The sequence below is a fragment of the Euwallacea similis genome, chromosome 19, assembly GCF_039881205.1.
Source record: "Euwallacea similis isolate ESF13 chromosome 19, ESF131.1, whole genome shotgun sequence".
Classification (NCBI taxonomy): Eukaryota; Metazoa; Arthropoda; class Insecta; order Coleoptera; family Curculionidae; genus Euwallacea; species Euwallacea similis.
This window is the reverse complement of record NC_089627.1, coordinates 2,702,334-2,722,373: the sequence shown is the minus strand read 5'-3', so window position 1 is coordinate 2,722,373 and position 20,040 is coordinate 2,702,334. Positions and strand designations below refer to the sequence as shown.

The 20,040-nt window shown below is 35.6% G+C and overlaps 4 protein-coding genes across 7 annotated transcripts in view; 3 read left to right on the top strand and 1 right to left on the bottom strand.

The window, feature by feature from the left end:
* Fas3 (fasciclin 3) overlaps positions 1–6,155 on the top strand; it is a 164,073-nt gene extending 157,918 nt beyond the window's left edge. The window contains exons 9-10 of one of the 4 annotated variants that reach the window (XM_066399582.1): positions 2,346–2,376; positions 5,323–6,155. In XM_066399582.1, the coding sequence (XP_066255679.1) occupies positions 2,346–2,376; positions 5,323–5,710 (419 nt within the window). In that variant the 3' untranslated portion in view covers positions 5,711–6,155. Of the gene's footprint in view, positions 1–340; positions 392–555; positions 2,247–2,345; positions 2,377–5,319 lie in introns of those variants that run through there. The other 3 variants (XM_066399581.1, XM_066399584.1, XM_066399583.1) reach the window with 3 other exon arrangements.
* The window catches only part of LOC136415142 (CXXC-type zinc finger protein 1-like), a 140,886-nt gene that overhangs the window by 72,599 nt on the left and 48,247 nt on the right, over positions 1–20,040 (top strand). The window lies entirely within an intron of this gene.
* LOC136415281 (tigger transposable element-derived protein 1-like) lies at positions 10,901–12,656 on the bottom strand. The gene is made up of 2 exons (XM_066399801.1): positions 11,859–12,656; positions 10,901–11,599 (listed from the first exon to the last, which is right to left on the bottom strand). The coding sequence occupies exons 1-2, from the start codon at positions 12,654–12,656 to the stop codon at positions 10,901–10,903; spliced, it is 1,497 nt and encodes a 498-aa protein (XP_066255898.1).
* Positions 14,759–20,040, top strand: part of LOC136415138 (scavenger receptor class B member 1-like) — a 36,243-nt gene continuing 30,961 nt past the window's right edge. The window contains exon 1 of the mRNA XM_066399580.1: positions 14,759–14,883. Coding sequence (XP_066255677.1) covers positions 14,796–14,883 — 88 coding nt within the window. The 5' untranslated portion in view covers positions 14,759–14,795. The remainder of the gene's footprint in view (positions 14,884–20,040) is intronic.

Here is a 20,040-nt window from a genome sequence, read left to right as displayed (position 1 = left end):
AAGCCAGATACACATATTTGAAGATTAGAACGTTTCCTATTAATGACGTGAAAATGACGTATGTTTGTAAAGATATATACAACATTGACACGTCATTTTGACGTCATTTGCAGGGACCTTTCCACTGCCTAGGTTCTTTCCCTTCGATTCTATTGCTTCCATCTCTGATCGATTTCAGATGTCCTTCACGGTATCTACTAACCATAATCACCTGCAACCCTTCAATGTGCTTTTAAATTTGGGACTCCTTGTAGAGAGTAAACGCTTAGCACTAGAGCTTGATATATATGTAGTTCTGCATGAAAGACCGGTGTTTAGTCTAATCCAACTGTCATTCCAGGTTCAGGGTATTACTGAGAAACACCTACATGGGAAGCGCATCTGTACCCAGGTGCGTTGTCCGAGTAGTGTCAATCGCTAGAGATGAAATAAACCCTCATTCATTGTAGCCTATTAAGATGTCATCGGTCACCCCCCACTGCTGTAAATAATGCGCCAACTGCTTACCTCCTATACGAAAAACTGGCACAATATATTAGCTTTTATTTCTTGCAGGTGGCGCCACCGTTATCGACTATACAGGGGGCGATAACCAGCACCACCACAGTGACATAACCTCGGACGGAGTCGATAATCCCCACCACCAGGTGTCGTCGGAGTATATCAACGGCAACGATATGATTAAAAAAGACGAGAAAATAAACACTGCGGTATAAACGCGGCCGGAGTGTCCCTCTCTTTCTCGCTGACCCAGATCGATAATTAGCTGTGGCGATCGATTTTTGTTGTAATATTGGGTTGTGAACGTTATCGATGAGAGTTCTTTGTACTGGGTGTGATTGAGGGCAAGAGTTTGTTAATACCGTCCACTTCAGTTTTTTCATTCCCTTCACGGACGTCATTTTGTTTTTAGTCACACCCGGTATTTAACCGAATCTTAAACATTCCATGGTCCTATGCACACAGCAAATGACTCGGTTCCTAAGTCCCCTCTGAATTGCTTCTCTTCTTTGGTACGACGATACAGAGGGGGTCTCCGGAAGTATTTTTTTGAGCGTGGCTCCAATGACAATTTATAATAAAAGAAATGACTGCTACTTGTCTAGATTTAAACCCTAGTGATTTTTCAATTATTATTACTATTAATAAACAATAATCTGTTGTCTATTAGATAATGTTTAATGTAAATATGATATAGTTAAAAGAAGTTATTTTCAACCAACAGATGGCACTTTATGGATTACTACGTTTAGTCGACATAGTGATTAATCTGAATGTAATACTTGCTATTATAAATGTCTCTCTGTGTCCAATGTATTTGAAGCGCTGTTTAGCAGGGTTATACAGGGTGCGTTTTTTAGGTTCTATACGCACGCCCCCTGTGTAAAAATGTATATTTAAAAGTATATTTTATAAACTAGGGATAAAATCGTCGTTTGAAGGATAAATCATTTATTAGGACCGGTCGATTTTAAATTTTTTGACAAATGTATAACACTGTTGATTCTTGGATATGTTACCTTTATGGACCAATATGAGCATTTACTTATTTCATTACATAGTAATTCGCCTCCGGAAGTTGTAGCGTTCGTATCCTCGTTTTGAAATTAACAAACTGCCATAAAATCAAAACTTCATCCATAATGATAAGTTTATTAAAGTAGGAGTTTAAAGTGACGATTACTATTACCGGATACCGCAGATTTTAGTTTTAATTTATTCACATATTTATTTATGAACTGGTATCCGCGTTAATTGTCAGTGATTTAATTTAGTATTAAAATTGACTCAGCAAGTAATCTCTTAGTTCTAGGTAAATTATATAAGACAATAATTGTTTTTCTTTATTCTATCCTTACGATTAAGAAACAGTAATTTTAGGTTACATGATATGAAAATATAAACCTTTGAATATTATTTTACTTTCCTCTGTTAGGTTTAGTACTTCTAAGTTTTTATACTGCCTATAGCTTTTGTCGATGTTACTATTAAGACTTTTGCAGCTTTTCATTTTCTCGAGTTCACGTTGGTGATGATTTAACTGTGTTTTCCTATTATTCTTATAAAATATCAAAGAGCATGTTGCACACCCATCTGTTTACATTTAAGCGAGCTTTTCAAATTTAATAGCAATTCTCAGAGTTTTTTTTAGATTACGTTCTGTATAATGTTGTAAACTTTATGTACTTACGATGGATCTATTTTTATTTGTTTTATAAAATAAAGACGAATTATTAAGACACAAATATTGATGTTTTTTCTGAGAAGGAGATACGATTGCTTAGTCACATGATTGGGAGGTATTATTTGATATGGGGCCTAAATACGCTTTCGTTATTTTTCAGGGAAAGGAGAGAGTCGTTACATTGCAGAATCGTAAGTAGTTTGTTCCGTAACTAATCGCGGTCCGCCAAGTCAACACCATGCGTTCTGTGATTCCTATGAGACTAGACGTACATCAACACACTCCTATACAGAGTGTGTCAGTTTTAACCTTCATAGTAAATACATCGTATGAGAAAAAACAAATATTAAGAATCGTGTGTTAAAAATTTTTTTTTTCGTTTTTCCTTTGCAGCTCTTTTCAATTTTTGAAATTATAAAGTTTCAAGAACTTGTATTTTTGTCCACCATTGCGTTCCACTACCATTAGCATCAGAAAAAAATTGATCACGTGATTCCAACAAAGCAGGCAAATTATTCAACCATTAGAAACCTGGAAGATGATAATTTCCATAGTTTTTAATTAATTCGGAGTAATTTCCTATTCCTTGAATAAAAAGAAAAACGAGTAAAAAATATCACTGTCTTAAATTTGGATGCATATTTCATTTAAAAGTCCTACATAGCAACCGACCTCAAAAGCCACCTCGAAACTCTACACTGTGATATGTTTCGAGGGGTCAGGCTCCCTTTCACCGCCCCAAACTTTTTTTATTATACGTCACTGGTATTTGATAATAAAAGTTTTGGATTTTCCGTTCAGGTTAGCATCACTTTAGATTTATTTTACAGGTTAATATCACTTTAGCCTGACAAAAATTAATCTTTTTTTTTTAAATGACTTCTTTGATATTGTTATGCGTGATTCTTTGCAAGAAATTACAGATTTTGTTCTTTTTTTCATTATTTTTCATTATTTTCCATATAAGTATCTGCAATATTTATAAGCTTTCGGGACCGTGGACTGAATTGGGGTGTTGGGTGGGGTAAAATAAATCAAAAACATAGTTGGATAATGTATAAATCATGTAATGAAACTAACCTAACCTAACCTAACCTAATAGTAACCAAACCTTTTTTTTGCGAGGAGGTGGAAATCTTCTTAAGACACCTGGCTTGGTCAGTAGCCGGGTAGTGTGGAATTTGACCGACCATTACGTTGCCCGCCTACCCACTAAAACCTCCTCCCCTCTTCTGCCCTGGAACCACCGTTAGACATTATTTCGGGCTTCTTACTCTCCTTGGACTAGGTGCGGACACGGTCTCGCACTCTGTTCTTCTTCCTCTCGTTCTCCCTCGCAGTCTTGGTTCTCAAGATTTTCTCTATCAAGCCCTCAAACGCTATCCACTCTCCTTCGATTTTCACCAATTCGTTCCTTTTCATACTTCGGTTCAGGTCAAGTCCCCTCTACCTCGCCTCCGCACGATAGCCCTCCCACTTTGGACACTCCCAAAGCGTGTGCTCCGAGGTGTCCTCTATCACATCACAGAACCAGCTACAAGCACTTCTCTCCACCCCAATGCGCTTCAGGTATTTCCCGAACACTTCGTGCCTGGTAAACACCTGGGACAGCGTATACCCGCTTTTACTCCATCGATACCCATACCATGTTCAAATCCGGGGTATAAAGGTGTTCACCCAACCCTCATACTTCTCTCAGTCCTTCCCCACTCATTCATCACCCATTCCTTCACACCGCCTCGACCTTCGTATATTATACTCCTCTTCATCACTTTAATCCTCACCGGAGGTATTTTGGCCAATGCTAGCATCGCAGCGGTCGGTGCCGTTCTGTAGACACTGACCACTCTGAGCGAAAGCAAACGATTTAGCTTCTTCAGGATGGCTACGTACTTGCCGCACGTCAACTCCGTTTGCCAGACAGGAACCGCATACAGCAGGACTGACGATGCCGCCATCACCATCAACCTCCGTCTTTCGTACCCCAAACCACCGGCTCTAGGCAGAATGCCTTCAAGCTTCCCAATCACTCTAGAAACCGTAACCAAACCTATTAAACCCTAAACTAACCCAACCAAGCTAATCTTACCCAAATAAAAATAAACTATCATAATTGAAGTATAAATAATTATTGAATATTGAATGATAATTTAACATTTATTTTTTATTATTTTCATTTGTGCAAAAATGGTTTGGTTTGGTTAGTTTAGGGTTTGGTGGGTTTGGTTATGGTTAGGTTAGGCTAGTTTCATTACATGATTTATTCATCATCTAACTATGTTTTTGATTGATTTTACCTCACCCAGCACTCACTCCACAGCAATTCACTCCACGGTCCCGAAACCTTACAGATACTGCAGATATTTACTTGAGAAATAATGAAAAATAATGGAAAAAAAAGAAAAAAATTGCAATTTTTTGCAAAAAATCACGCATTATAGTATCAAAGAAGTCACTTTTTCAAAAAAGAAATGATTAATTTTTGTTGGACTAATGTGATATGGACCCTCCGTTCAATTTGAAAATCAATTTATTCCATTTTTACCACGATTCTCGAGTAGATATTAAACAATTTATATGACCCTAATATTTTTTCCCAACCGCAACTAATCCATTTCTGCAAAGATAAAATTATAACTTTTTTGCCACAGAAAAATTGTTTTCAGAGTTCCACAGCAAGTTCCTTTTTAAAAACATTGAAATTTCGGCGTCTGCATTTTTACACAGCAATTATATTTTTTCAATAGAAATTGGGAGAGCGATATAGTACATTGGATCTTTATGAGCCAAATGTATGCTCCCTCGCTAAACATTGCAATTTTTATCTTATTAACAACATAATAAGTACATATTTTATTACAAGAGAAATTGAGACATCGCGACATAACGTACCGTTTACCATTATGTGTCACTCTATATTCTGTCTCAAACACATATTACAATTTCGGTTTTATTGCAGTTTTACAGACACGATTTCATTTTCTTCTCACAAAAACTCCCTCCCTTTGCCTTGACACTTCTTTGCTCACTCAAAGTCAACTGAAAAGCAACTTGGGAATATTAACTCCCAGCAGCAATAATTATACAACTCTCTCGAAACTTAGTTCAACCATAACTTACTTTCACATTTAAAGCAGCGACACCGAGAGCGCAGACGTTCGCCCTAAGGAGACCAAATGTCGTCTTTCTTCCATCCAACTGACTTCGGCGTTCTTCAAGAAGAAGCACGATAAAGTAGCAGTCGAAGAAGAGCCGAGCGTGCGCGTTCTCGACCTCGACGAAGGTGACACCGCCACGATCACAGCCGAAGACCAAGCAAGAGAAGCCGAGGTTGCAACGAAAACAGCCGAAGGAAAGAACGAAACTAAGGATAAAGGGTTGGTGTACGCCGAGCTGGATTTGGTGCGCACGAATAGTCCGACCCTGGTGGCTGTAGTGAAGAACGCCGATGAAAAGACTGAGTATGCGGAGATTGTCTATTCACCTGCGAAAGAGAAAGAAGAAGAGAGTGCGGATCAAAAATAAATCACAATCAGCGTGTGAAATTTTATTATTTCGGCCATATTCCGCGTTGTTCCAGGTTTTCAGCACGCAAAATACTATACAAAATAAGCACTTTCTATTCACTATGTGCCTACATTAGCATTAAAAAGTTAACTGTTTCACTATGTAGTATAAGCAGCACGTATTAACTCGAAAAATTACTTTTGATAAAAAAAATCTTTTTAAGAGCTCTGGGAGTGTCCATTCTGTTCGTAGAAGGGTCTTCATGTTAGGCTAAGATAGGTACTCATTATTATATCTTTAGATCTGACGCATTAAGATTTTTTTGTACAAACTGATGTATCACTTTAATTTTTATTATTATTTAAGTAACACCGTGACGTATTCATGTAATATTTCGTCCATTAATTATTAAGCATAGATATCCATGTACTTAATTACTCAATAAAATTTTTATGTTGATTTATTTAAACAGAGTTTTACGATACAACAGTTGTTTTATTGTGAAATTAACATATATTACAAAATCATTATTTTACTTCCTAAATAGCAACTTTAAAAATGTAAAAATCTCCTCCAAATATGAGCATCAAGACATACAACAATCTGCAATAAAACCCTCTACAATTCTACCTTCGTGACTTTAAGGCTGCAAGGGATGGTCCTGCTCGAGCTGCAGCCCCAATTCCTACCCAAACTGCATTCCCAACTCCCTCACGCGCAGGAAACCTCAAAGACCAGATTTTTATCAGGAATCGAGAGCTTCTTTTAGGAAAACACCCATGGAGTCCTTATTACCGACCCCGTAACAATATCGGTTTGCGAATAAAAACAGAATGCAGAAGACTCTTTGATCTATATCTTTGATTCCAATTCCTGTAGGTCCACAGGGAAACCCTTGTCCGCCTTACGGCCTGTGTTTGAATATTTGTCATTAAAACGATGGCTGCAGATCTCATAATTGGAAAACTAGTTTATTTTAATATTTAATTAGGTCCTTTAGGGTGCATCTTAGAGCTTATACTACGAGCAAGAGAATTTCTGATCGTTCTTATGGAGAAATACTGATTAGAAAAGTTATATACAGAGTGCCTCAGAACTATGGAAAGAAACTTCCAGGTACTATTCAGCGCAATAATAAAAGACATTTGAGTATAAGAACCGATGTCCGAAAATGTCTCCCTAAGACGCTATGGTCTTCCGATGCTTTAAGATGTTATGTGCACAAACATGTTTTTTCGAGTTAGTACGTTTTATTTTAATTTGTTTATTCAAAATAACAACACAATAATTAAAAAAATGTGCCCCTAGAACTTGAACCTGTTTAAATGTCGTACATAATTGGTGCGAACTTAGCTAAAAATTTGATAATTATTTTGAACAGCTTCATATACAGCAATAAATAATTCATACAATCACGTCTTGTTCTGTTTCCACTGGCGTTTCATAAACCAGAGACTTTACATGTCCACGCAGAAAAAATTTAAAGGTGTTAGATCGGGTGACCTAAGGGGCCACGGAACTCGATCACCTTTGCCGATGCAGTGTCGTCCGAATTGACGAAACTCAAGAACGACATTTTAAACAATTACTGCAAAAACTGTAGTGTTATTTTGTACAAACAAAGTGAAATAAAAGGTACTAAAACTCGATAAAAACACATTTTTTCACATAACGGTCTTAGAAAGATATTGTATTTTCAAACATGGATTTTTATACTTAAATGTCTTCTATTATTGCACTGAATATTCCCTAGAAATGCGATCCTATAGTTCGAATCACCCTATACATATACATATATATACTATGGAAACTGGCATGCGAAATCTTCGGTAAGGTGGATGTTCAACAGTGTAAGGAACCCAGAGGACAATTTTTTTTAATCAGGAATGGAGCATTTCTCCAAGCAAAACACCTAGGACCTGCTTACCGAAGTGTCCCAGGCAGATGGCTTTTGAAAGTTGAAGAGAAGAAAATGATCAGCATAGATGCAGTATCAAAGGTCATCGGGTTCAGGGATGCGAGAACTCGAATTTCAAGAACTTTGGTCGAGAATCAAGGAAGAGGTTAGATGTTTCTAACTGAACTGAAATTACAACAATCTCAAGTTATCTGCAAACTATTATTGTTATGAAAATTCTTCATTAATCTCTAGACCTACGATTTAGTAATGAGGGAAGGTCGTTTTTTACTGATAAATTAAATTATTTTTCATTTTTAAACAGTGCAGTAAAAGTATAGTGCACATCCTTGTTTATTTAACTTTATTTATTTCAGTTATGCACAAGCCCCAATAAGAAATAACATTTATTAATGTTTTACGTATGTTTTGCGTAACACACATACTCATTATTTTACGTAAACCAAGGAAAATATGCTGCAGTTATAAATATATTATTATGGTAATTATAAAATTACTGTACAAATCAAAAACAAGCAAATCACATATCATCTAATGTGCTAATAGCATTTTAAAACCAACTCAAAAATTCGCTTGAATTGATTAAAATTAAAAAATGTTAATCAATTTAAATGAATTTAATTTTTAATCAGTTTAAATAGCCCATAAAGGTTGGGTAAACGTAATTGTTAAGGCACTCTTAGGGTAATTTAATTATACTCAAAAATCGTATTTAACCACGTACGTATTGTCTAAAATTAATTTTTCATTAAGGTTGCACATAGAGTACATGTAAATTCTTGAATATTACAAAACGATTTTTATTACTTGATGGAAAAATTTCAATGATTTTTTAGACACGGAGAAAAGCAGACCTGCAGGTTTTCCTGTAACTGATCCAAAGATACAGATCCAGAAATTCTGCATTTGCTTCATGAGACTTCAATGTCTTTTCATGCAAACTGCGTGTTTTATCAATTGATCATAGGCGAATTTACCTTTTTGGGGAAAGTCCCGAATCCTTGATTTTTTTGATATTTTGAAACGAGATTTGGATATCTTTCGTAAAAGTATTTTGAGGATATTTTCAAATCACCACTGTTTCGAGGGCACTTTTAGAGCAATGTATAGGCTCTTGAAACCACATCTAAATGACTTTTTACCATTTTTAAGTAAATTTTCATGCCTTTTAGACGAGCTCTTAAATCTCATCACCCCAAACATTAAAAGTAAGAAAAGCTCATGACTATACTACTAACTTAATTAACCCGTTTTCCTCACAAAGACAATTACTTTATTTCTCCATTCTTGAATATCCTTAACTTAGATCTTAGTCCGTCCATCGTAAAATCTTCTCTGCCAGTGTTCTATTAGGAATGTCGGCATTTTCCTGGATAAGACGTTTAGTGTACTATACAATGTGTCTAGGAATGTATTATAGTTCAAAAGAGAAAACGCATTTTTATTTGTGAATTTACAAGAAAGTTTCTATCTATTTTCTAAACGCTACTTCCCGAGAACCCACGACGAGACATACCACATTTGCGTCAATTATACAGGGCATATTGAAAATAACTTTTGAAATAAATTAAATTAAAAATGTAATTTTTTATATTTCTTGCATAGTAATTCAAAATATGATATTCCAAATCGTAATTTCCGGACAAGTTTCTATGCAGAATTACTTTCTCTTCTAAACCTGTAAAGAACATAGTTTTCCTCTCGGGGACCCCATCCATTAATGCAGTGTATATTTCACTGAGGTCGTAATCTGTGGGAAATACACTGATCACACCGAAAAAAGAGCCACTAATTTAATTTAGTATAATTCTTTACTACTTTAAGGAAAATCCAAAAAATTTAAATACGCTCTGCAGACACAAATACTTTTTATAAATGAAAAAAAGAACAATGTTCTTATCTTTGTTCATCTTTTAGTCGAAGAAAATGTAAAAAATGAAAAAAAATGGAATCACACATTGGATCGGTTTTTGATTTTTTATCATTATTCACGTTAAAGTTATTGAACGGTAAAAATGAATGTTGATGTCCTTGGAAGGCCACGAAGACATAGAATGTATTTAACAGAAATTCAAATTGCCAGGGTCGATACATTAATTGAAGAAAGCCATTCAAGGCGGCATGTTGCCGAAATCCTCAATGTTAGTCGTGCTGCGATAAACCGAGCGTGGATAAAGTATGAAATGTATGGAATTGTTAGAAGGCAGCCTTATCAAAGCTGTGTAAGATCGACTACAGCTCAAGAAGATCGTCTCCTTGAAATTTGGACCATTCGGGATCGTCGCAGTACTGCTCGAACGCTACAAAATGAATTTATAGAAGCTATAGGTTCAAAAGTAAGTACAGGTAACCCTCCTATAACACGGTAGATAAGTTCCTAGAAAATGTCGTGTTGTGTGAAACCGTGGTGTATGAGACCCAGAGTCAGTACATAAAGGGGGGTTACGTTCCGAAAACTTATTAAAAACAAATATTTTTTTTTTTTTAATTCTACATAAACAACTAAATTTTTATTAAAAATATAAATATATGTACAATGTTATGACTCGCGACGTATTGTTATATCATGGATTATGGTTGGGTTATTTATTAGTTTAAATGTTCAAAGTGAGTTTAAGAAACTGATGTTACGCCCATGGACAACCCCAGCCATTGGGTAGTACTGTTGAAATTCCCAGCGCTTAACACCCATCTTCGGCTGAGGGAAGTTATTTTATGATTGGGATTTCCAGCACTATTCTTTGCCGGACTAATATTGCGAATTTAAATTAAAGGTACCGCCAAACGAATACAATGGCTGGGCTCCAATAAAAGCCCAGCGATCGTGCCTCTAAGTGCTACGCTTTAACGCGACAAGGTAGCCTAGAAGCCGCTAATGGGGCCCTATCGGGGGTACGTCTATGGGCGTTACACCTACGTATCAGTACTTAAGGAGGGTGCGAAACTGAAGAAGCTCTCTTTTCTCGCTACTTCATCACGGACTCGTACGCGCTAGATTCTCGTTAACATTCTTTAAATAACGCATTTTCTCGATATTGTATAGTTGTTAATGTTACCAATAAACCTTTGATAAGTTAAGGTTTAGTTTCTTTTATACGCGAAAACAGTGTCTCTGAGACTGCGAACTCAGGGTGGTCCTTCATAATCGATCAATCCAGTCCACGATCTACGTAATTCACGGTTATCGTATCGAAAGGGGTGAGTCGACCCAATCACGTACACACGCCAAATTTGGACCAAACATACAACATAAAACAAAAAATATTATTTTAATTTAACACAACTTTAATTTAATAAATTTCTTCGTCGTCGCTGCTCAGTATCAACCGAGAACGTTTTTTCGGTGAAATGATATCGCCTTCACTTTCAGAACTTTTTTCTTCATTTAAAGTTCTTGCATCTGCTTTCCTCTTTAAAAAATCTGTAATTTTGCTTTGCTTGTTGCTTCCTACAAGGCCATTGTAAATTTGTCGGTATGGAGCTAGACAGTTTTGCAGCTCTCTTTTGAATTTTTGTTTTCTTTCAGCGGAAGGGTCTGCATTCAAGAAAAATGATTCCAGATTTTCAGCTAAGCTTAGACCATCTTGTAATTTTTTTAATGTTAAATTATTAACTTCACAATCTTCATCAGTACTAGTGTCCTCAGAATTGATTTGATTTACGTCTTCGGATGCCATTCTCATCAAATCCGCTTCGTCAACTTCTTCCACTAATAAATCTTGAACGTCCTCATTAGCCATATCCACAAAACCTTCACCTTCGATTGATTTGGCGAGTTCTAATATGCTATCAATTTCATTTTCTGGCGATTCAGGTACGTCTTCTATTTCAACTGAAGAGGGCCATATCTTCTTCCAACACGCATTTAACGTTGAGGTTTTCAGTTCTTTCAGCGACAAAGATATGATGTCGATACAGTGTTTGATTGAAAATGTCTTCCAAGCTTCTATTACATTAATTGATTTTGAATCGGTTACTTCTAAAATCCACTGTAATGCTCTTCTTATGTAATATGTTTTAAAGGTATAAATAATACCTTGATCCAATGGTTGGAGCAACGAAATAGTGTTAGGTGGTAGGAACAATGTTTTAACGTGTGGTGATCAAATGATTCAAATCTTGTGGGTGACATGGAGCATTATCTATTAGTAATAGCGCCTTGAAGCTCAAATTCTTTTGCCGTAAATAAAGTTCAACGTTTGGCACAAAACAATTTAAAAACCAATCTTTAAAGAAATTTGCAGTTACCCAAGCTTTTGGATTTGCTTTCCAATATACCGGTAAGGTGTTTTTATTCACGCCTTTAAGTGCACGAGGATTTAAAGATCTATAAACTAGCAAGGGTTTTGTCATAAAGTCCCCCGAGGCATTACTGCACAAAAGTAGCGTTAGACGATCTTTGGACACCTTAAATCCGGGTGCAGTTTTTTCTTTTTTCGATATAAAGATTCTATTGGGTATTTTTTTCCACCAAAGCCCAGTTTCGTCGGCATTGAAAACTTGATCTGCTGTGTATCCTTGCTCTTCTATAATGTTTTGAACTTTTCCTGGAAACGTTCTAGCAGTTTCATGATCAGCCGACGCAGATTCTCCTTGAATTCTTATGGTATGAATTGCAAAACGCTTTTTGAATTTTTCGAACCAACCTTTACTTGCCAGAAAATCTGGGTTGACAGAGGATTCTCCATGTTCTTTAAGGTGTTTGTAAATTTTTAACGCTTTTTGTTTAATGATATTACCATCCGATGGAATTCTTTTTTGACAGTTATCATCAATCCAAATGCTGAGTGCCTTTTCCATCTTCTCAATTATTGGCGCCCGGGGGCGAGCTGCACGTTTCGCGGATGTGGAAAATCCTGCAGCAACTGCACTTCTTATTTCTTTTTCATTTTTCTTAATAGTCCGGACTATTGCTTCATTCAAATTAAGACTTTTTCCAATGTGAGATGCTTTTTCTCCTTTTAAAAGACGATCCAACATTTGTATCTTTACTTCTAAAGAAATAAATTTCCTCTTAAACGTTGTTTTTTTATCTTTATCGGACATGGCTTGGGACTGGAACTTAAGTCTCAAAGACGAAACAGTTACTCTTTAACACACTTGGTTTCACTACTTGCTTAAGTTCAAAAATAAAATGTAATCGTATCCTAAACCCTCATACGACTGACCCAGTGCATCGCACTTTATTGCAGAGGTGAATTCCCTACATAAATCGGGGTCTCCCCGACGTAAATTGGGAATTTAACCATCGCCAAGAACTGTTTACGTCATCCAATATTTGCTGTATTTTCCGCAACATTTTATCTTTAAGACGGCAAGCCTCGACGCGGCTGGAGAAATACAGTGTTGCATTTTCTTATTGTGTTATAGCGAAACCGTATTATAGAATACCGTGTTTTAGGAGGGCTACCTGTACTACACAAAATCGACTTCACGAACGTAGAATAAATGCAAGAAGGTCAGCTAGAGTACCCCTTTTAAGCCCTGCATATCGTAGAGTGAGGCACTTCTTTACAGAAAAACATTTAAATTGGATCATGGATCAATGGAGTAATGTTATATTTAATGATGAGTCCAGATTTCTTCTAAACCATATTGATGGGCGTGTTAGAGCGTGAAGATGACCAGATGAGGGCTTTTTGGATTCCACAGTTCAAGAAAGGCAAGCTTTTAGAAGTGGTTCAATTATGGTAATAACTTTAAATTACCGTACGATTTTGTAGTTGTTCGACAAGGTACGATAACGACACAGAGGTACATCACCAAAGTTCTTGAGCCACATGTACCATTTACTGAAAATATGGGTCCAGAATTTGTTTTTCAGCATGATGCTGCTTTCTGAATTTGCTTCTCAACATGATTAGCAGCTAGATCGCACACGGTCAGGATAGTGCAAAATTTTCTTACTGTTCATAATATTGAAGCTATGGATTGGCCAGCAAGGAGTCCCGATTTAAATCCTATTAAGAATATTTGGGATATACTTAGACGGCGTTTGCTCTACCGTCAACCACTCAGAAATCTTCAACATGTCGAAGATGTTCTCTTGGAAGAATGGGAATAGCTCGATCAATAAATGTTGAGAAATATCATTGAAAGCGTGCCTCAACGGTGTACAGAAGTTCGACGAGTTAGAGGATCCAATACACGCTATTACTGCTTTATTTTTCATTTTTCATGTTTTAATTTTTGTTCATAAACTTATTAAAATCATAAATTATATAATATTCATTCATCACTTTCCCATTTTTCTCCGAATTTTTTTTTCAATAAAATAACAAAAAGCATACGTTAGTTATAGCGGAAAGCCTAGATAAAATAATAACATATCGTTGTGATGCATTTACAACTTAACATATATATTTAAGTTTTCATCAGATAAGGAAGAGACCCAATTCAGCCATCTCTGTGGCTATACTGATCTACAATGAAACACAGTGGCGGACACACAAAAATACCCGGAAACCCCCTTTTAACCCGTTCTTATCTATACTTGACCCTAATTAAGTGCAATACTTGTTATTCAAGTTGAAACGACTCATTTCGTCACAACGTCCCCAATAATCTCAAAACGGCCTGAATTCATGTAAATGTGTGATACAGTACAGGACTTAAAAAAAATAATATTTATAACAAATTTACGCTTAAAAAGCAATCAAGAGTGTAATTTGGGGAAATCTTCTGTTTATTAATTACAAATGTGGTATCAGTAAATGAAGTGTGTTTCGAAACCTCGGAGGTCAGCGTCTTCTAATTAAAAAAGTAGTGCGTAAATACTTTTATATTAATATTAGACCGATGAATGGAAACTAACCATCACATCCATTATCTCGTCTTTACATAATCTTATACATAATATTAATTCCCGTTTCGATCAATTGCAGGCAGTTGCTAGCTTTAAGGCTCTCAGGAAGAATCTTGTAGGGGGAGTAATTTCAAAGAGGGTGAAACAAACAAAATTTTCCAGAAGAATTTCCATTGAATGTCTTACAATTCAAGGAAAAATGATGAGGAGTGCAGTTTGCCCTTAACGAGTGCCTGAAGGCGTCATACATAAGCAAGATCGGGTTCAAGTTAGTTCAGGTTAGTTTAGGCCAATTTAGGTTGGTTCGAGTTAGTTCTCATAAATTATAATTTAATAAATTGTACTACTTTGACCTTCGAGAGTTTGAAGTGAGTTCTATAATGACTTATGTGAGTGCATGTGTGACTATCGCGAGTGGAATGGCTGATGATTCATTTAAAGTTCTGGAAAAGCCGCATTCGTTCAGAGGTGAGTCATTTGACCTAAGACGTATGTTGTGGAAGCCAAAAGTGAGCTGAAAGTAATTACTTTGTAAATGTGTAATTTGACACCCCTGAAAACGAGCAATTATTTGCATAATTAATTGCATGATTCAAGTGCAACTTTCGCTGCACTAATTTCTTCAATATCAAGAGAGTTAGATTAGAAAATATTAGAAACTATCTTAGAGCTAGTTGAAACTGTTTGGTTAAATCTCATTAAAATTAAAAGAGCCGCATTTAAAAATTGCCATAAAAGATATTTGATTTATTTATTTAGCTATCAATTGTGCATTACAAAATTGTTCTCAAGCAGTAGCTACGTTTGCAACGGTAGTGAAATAATTAGGACATTGAGCTACTTGCGTAAGCGATTACGTAAGTTACTTAAATAAAAAAAGGGTATGCGAAATTGGTCAACAGAAACATTAAAAATAATAATGTTTGCAAAAAGTTCGTCGTAAATCTTACACGTTCTATCAGAGAAGACCCTCTGGCCATTGTTCATTCTATGTGAAGGAAAACTGAATAGCCTTAGGCAATTATTTTCAGTAGGTATTTATAAAATTGCTTTTTGCGGCAGTGTTTCGCAGTAAATTTGTCCGTTAGTAAGACCATATAAAATGCTAATAACTGCGAATGCAACCAGTTTCCAATCTAGAACATCTAGCTCGTAAAAAATGAACATCTTGTGGAATGTCGGAGCATGCAACGCGTTAGTTCAGGTTAGGATAAAATGATCAAATTTTTATAGTACTGTTTTAGAACGATTTAATGAGATGGATAAACCGGTGATCGGTGCGTCGATCGATGCACGCTCCAACACGCTTCTTACCGATGTTTTACATACTGTTTTTAGGGTGTTTAGGGTTTCAAAAAAGAAAATAATTGCCGTTCGTATTTTATTAAATCTTATTATTTTACAATTATTATTGTCTTTCAATTTTAGAAAATTATTCCTAAACCTATCCAACCAATTGAGATCCTTTTCCTTTTACTCTATTTGGGAGTATATAAAACATGCTTTTTGCAAATCTAAGTTTTTTCGTTTTTATGCCCTTTTTCCAACATGAAAATTTTGGTTATTACATATTAATTTTGTCCATAATTCACTTAATTTTACCATGATGTGTAATTTGCCTAATAATTTAAATATTGGTCAATGAAAATTCGTTTCTGGCAAATACTCACAGCCTTTGGCAAAACTATTTGCCACCCCTATATTGACAGGGATGGCAAATAGATATTGATGAACCCCCTATATTGATAGGGGAATTCTTAGAATTTTTTTTGACTCTAAGTAATTATATATTATTTGTTATTAATCAGCACGACCACCAGAATGACGTAAACAAAGCATACCATCATAAACACGCGACAACAAATCGTGACACAGTTACAGCAACAAACATGAATTTTACTTGTAGGTATTTATTTTACTTAGTCACTCGTAGAGTGCACATCGATTAATAATTATTATCTTAAAGTGGTTTCTTCTAAAGAAAAGTCTTATTTTTTTTACAAAAATGCCAAAAACAAGAAAATTAGATTTAGCAAAACGTATAAAAATTCAAGTACTTTTTGAGAAAAGCAAAAATAAAACACACATCGCAAAAATAGTTAAGTATTCTCATAGTACTGTCAGATATACATTAAAACGTTATAAAAAATTTAAAAAATCATGAAAATTTAAAAAGAAATGAAAGAAAACACATTACAAGTGCAAGAGAAGATCGGTCGTTAGTACGCACTTCTTTACAAAATTGGAAAGACACATCTTCTGAGCTGGCTGTAAAATCATTCGAGGAGACTGAGAAAAAGTTTCTGCCAGAACAGTCAGAAGATGGCTGCAAGATGCTGGGCTCAAAGGTTGCAAAGCAAGGAAGAACCATGGCTGTCAGAAAATAATAAAAAGAAACGCTTGCAGTGGTGTATTCAACATAAAAATTTCACTGAAGAGGATTGGTCAAATATCATGTGGCCGAACGAGTAGTAGTTCGAGGTATATTTATTTTATGGATTCTAAATTTATTTGAAATACATTATAATAATAGAGAAATAAGTAAAATTCCTCTTAGTCATCCTTTAAATATTCAATGGTTTTTGTAATAATTTAAGGTTTTTGGTACTGCGGGTGCAACCTTTATTAGACGCAGAATAGGCAAACAATACAAGCTAAAATGTATCGTACCAACCATAAGACACGGAGGAGGAAGGATAATGATGTATGGTAGTATGTCGGCATACGGAGTGGGCGAAATCGTTGTGTGTGAAGACCGAATGGATTCAAAAAAATATATCCAAATACTGGAAACGGCACTAGAACCGTCTTTTAATAAAATGTTTGGTGACACCAACATGAATAGCGTTCATTTTCATCAAGACGACGCGCCATGTCATAAATTGCGAACGACAATGAAGTGATTCTCAGATAATAGATAATAGATGGTCTTAGATTGGCCTCCTCAATCGCTGGACCTCAACCCCATTAAATATTTTTGGTTGATATTGAAGCGCAAAATTAGAAAACACTCTATTACAACAAAGAGATCGTTAAAAAATGTTTTGATTCAGGAATGGCATAACATTACTCCACAAGAATTCTGATGTTTAGTCTTAACTTACACAAAAGAATCACCGCTGTTATTAAAGCTATAGGTTTTTTTACTAAATATTAATGTTTAATTTTTTATTTGAATAAAGATTCTTTTTTATCAACTGATATTTTCCTTTTATCTTGAATATAAAATAATTTAAAATTATTGAGGTTTTACATACGTGGCAAATACTTTTGGCCAAAGCTGAATTTTGAGCGTTCGCAAATCTTTTCTAACTAAAATATCGAGAGGATCGCCCCAGAACTACCTAATCTAACACTTAGAGAAAAAAATTGGAAAATATTACATTATTTCTCAACATAGTCTCCTAAGAGATTGATACACTTTTCCCAGCAATATTCTATTACATCTACACTCTGTTTGTAGCAAGAAGTTTCGAATGTTTCTAAATAGGCATCAATCTAGGACTCCACACCTCTTCATTATTGGCAAATCCTTTTTCACCGAGCCATTTTTCCAAGTTTGGAAATGGAAAATAATCTAAGAGGGCTAAATCTGGCAAACAGGAAGGGTGAAAAAGTTTGAAATCAAGTTGATTGATTTTGGCCAACGCGTTAACGAAAGTGTAAACTGGTACATTTTCTTGATGAAATAAAACTTTCCTTTTCGCCAAATACAGTCTTTTTTCCTAATTCCTTCGCTCAAGTGCTGCAATAAATTTTTGTAATATTCTCCGTTTATTGTTTTCCCTTTAGGGAGATAGTCGATAAAAATGATCCCATGCGCATTCCAAAAAACTGCCCCCAGAAAAGCCATTACCTTTCCTACAGATGGAACGATTTTCGCCTTTTTTAGAACCGATTCTCCTGTTTGAGTCCATTGTTTTGGCTGCTCTTTCGTTTCAAGTGTAAAATGATGGACTCATGTTTCCTCCATGGTTATGAATCGCCGCAAAAATTCGGCTTTATTACTGCGAAACTTTCCCAAACACTCCCTTAAAACATCTGTGGGTGATCGCGGGACTCATCTTGCGCACAGCTTTTCCATATCAAAATTTTCGGTCAAAATGCGATGTACGGTACTTTTTGAAATGCCTATCATGTCTGCTAACTTACATAATTTTAGCCGATGGACTTCCAGTACAGTTTTGTGGAGTTTTACCACAATTTCTGGAGTGATCACCTCATTGGGTTGATCACCGCGGAGTTCGTCTTGACAATTTGTACGATCGCTTTTAAACTCTGCCATCCAATATTTTACAGTTGTTAACGAAGAGTCAGATTCCCCCATAGTAGAATCTAACTCCGCTTCGATGTTAAAGGGACCAAGACCTTTCAAATGAAAGTATTGAATCATGTATCCATGACAAATTTTTCAATATTCACAAAATCTCTAAAAGTATTTACTAAAAACGGCTTCAAAACAAACACAAATCCACGTAGCACCCTCAAACTTCAGGCACAACCTTTTAAAGGTTAAGTCTTTGTAAAATGGGCAAATTTTTAACAAAAATATCACCATCTATATGTCAAATCGAGTACTTCTTGGACTGTCTCGATATCTACGAAGGGACCTTGTCTGTCTTGTTCTTTTTTAATCGTGATTTTAGATTTTTTCGAATTTAAATGATCAAGAAACTTACGCAAATGATTATTATTATGCTGACATATTGAAAAAACACCATCAATAAATTTCTGTCCAATTCAAGGATATAAAATTATAATTATAAACACGACTAAATTCAAAATATTCCATACAAAACTGCTATGTGTGAGAGACCCCATTGCTATCCTTAACATTTGCTGATAATAATCGTTTTTACTTTAAAAATAAGTCGTTCTCAAGCAAACCATTAATAACTTCATGATAATGCTCATGCTTAATTTAGTGCATTCACCAAAATTCATCTAATTTTTAATCGTATTTTTGAAAATTTGAAGTGTTTTAGTACAAAGTTTGGGAATACACTTTTTTTTTAATGAGATTGAGGGAAATTTGCTGAACAGCCTTCGTGGCTCAAGTGATCTTAGGTGCCCACTTCGTGGCATCTGGTAGCTTTTCTGGACTCGCAGTGCAACTAGACCCCCCTGTCCTTATGACCAGGATCGCATCAAGCATTTCGTCGGATAAAATAACCTTCCTGTTTTCATCCGGTCCTTTCTTGTTCCTATTTTAACTTCATTATTGTCCTGATCATTTAGTAATGCCGGTCTGGAATTCTCCAAAGTGCAGGAGTAAGTTCGCTATGTTCTCTTTATTCATGGAGCATTCCGTTTAGCTTTCAGCAAGCTATTGGACCATTATTGGCAGAAAAATAGTATATGTTCAAGGATGTCATTCTCTATCCAGTACCAGCACTCTGGCTTCTAGCTTTGCCTATTCCATTCAGATATCTTCCAAATATCCCTTTGCCAGGTCATATTTGCATTATGTAAGAATCTAGGTTACTATTTTCTGCACGTCCTTGACATATTTGATGAACACCTTGGTTCATCTCTCATATTGCTCCCACTTCGCTTGCCATTTTTCGTATGTTGACTGTTTAATTTCACTGTGTTATCTCTTTCTTGATGAGTGTAGCAGGGTTA

Bases quoted from the DNA above. Each gene is read 5' to 3' on its own strand.
- LOC136415281 (XM_066399801.1), bottom strand. From the start codon at position 12,656: ATGTCCGATAAAGATAAAAAAACAACGTTTAAGAGGAAATTTATTTCT. The intron at 11,600-11,858 runs GTAACTGCAAAT...AGAGCATTACAG, and splicing joins AAGCAAATCCAAAAGCTTGG to TGGATTTTAGAAGTAACCGA.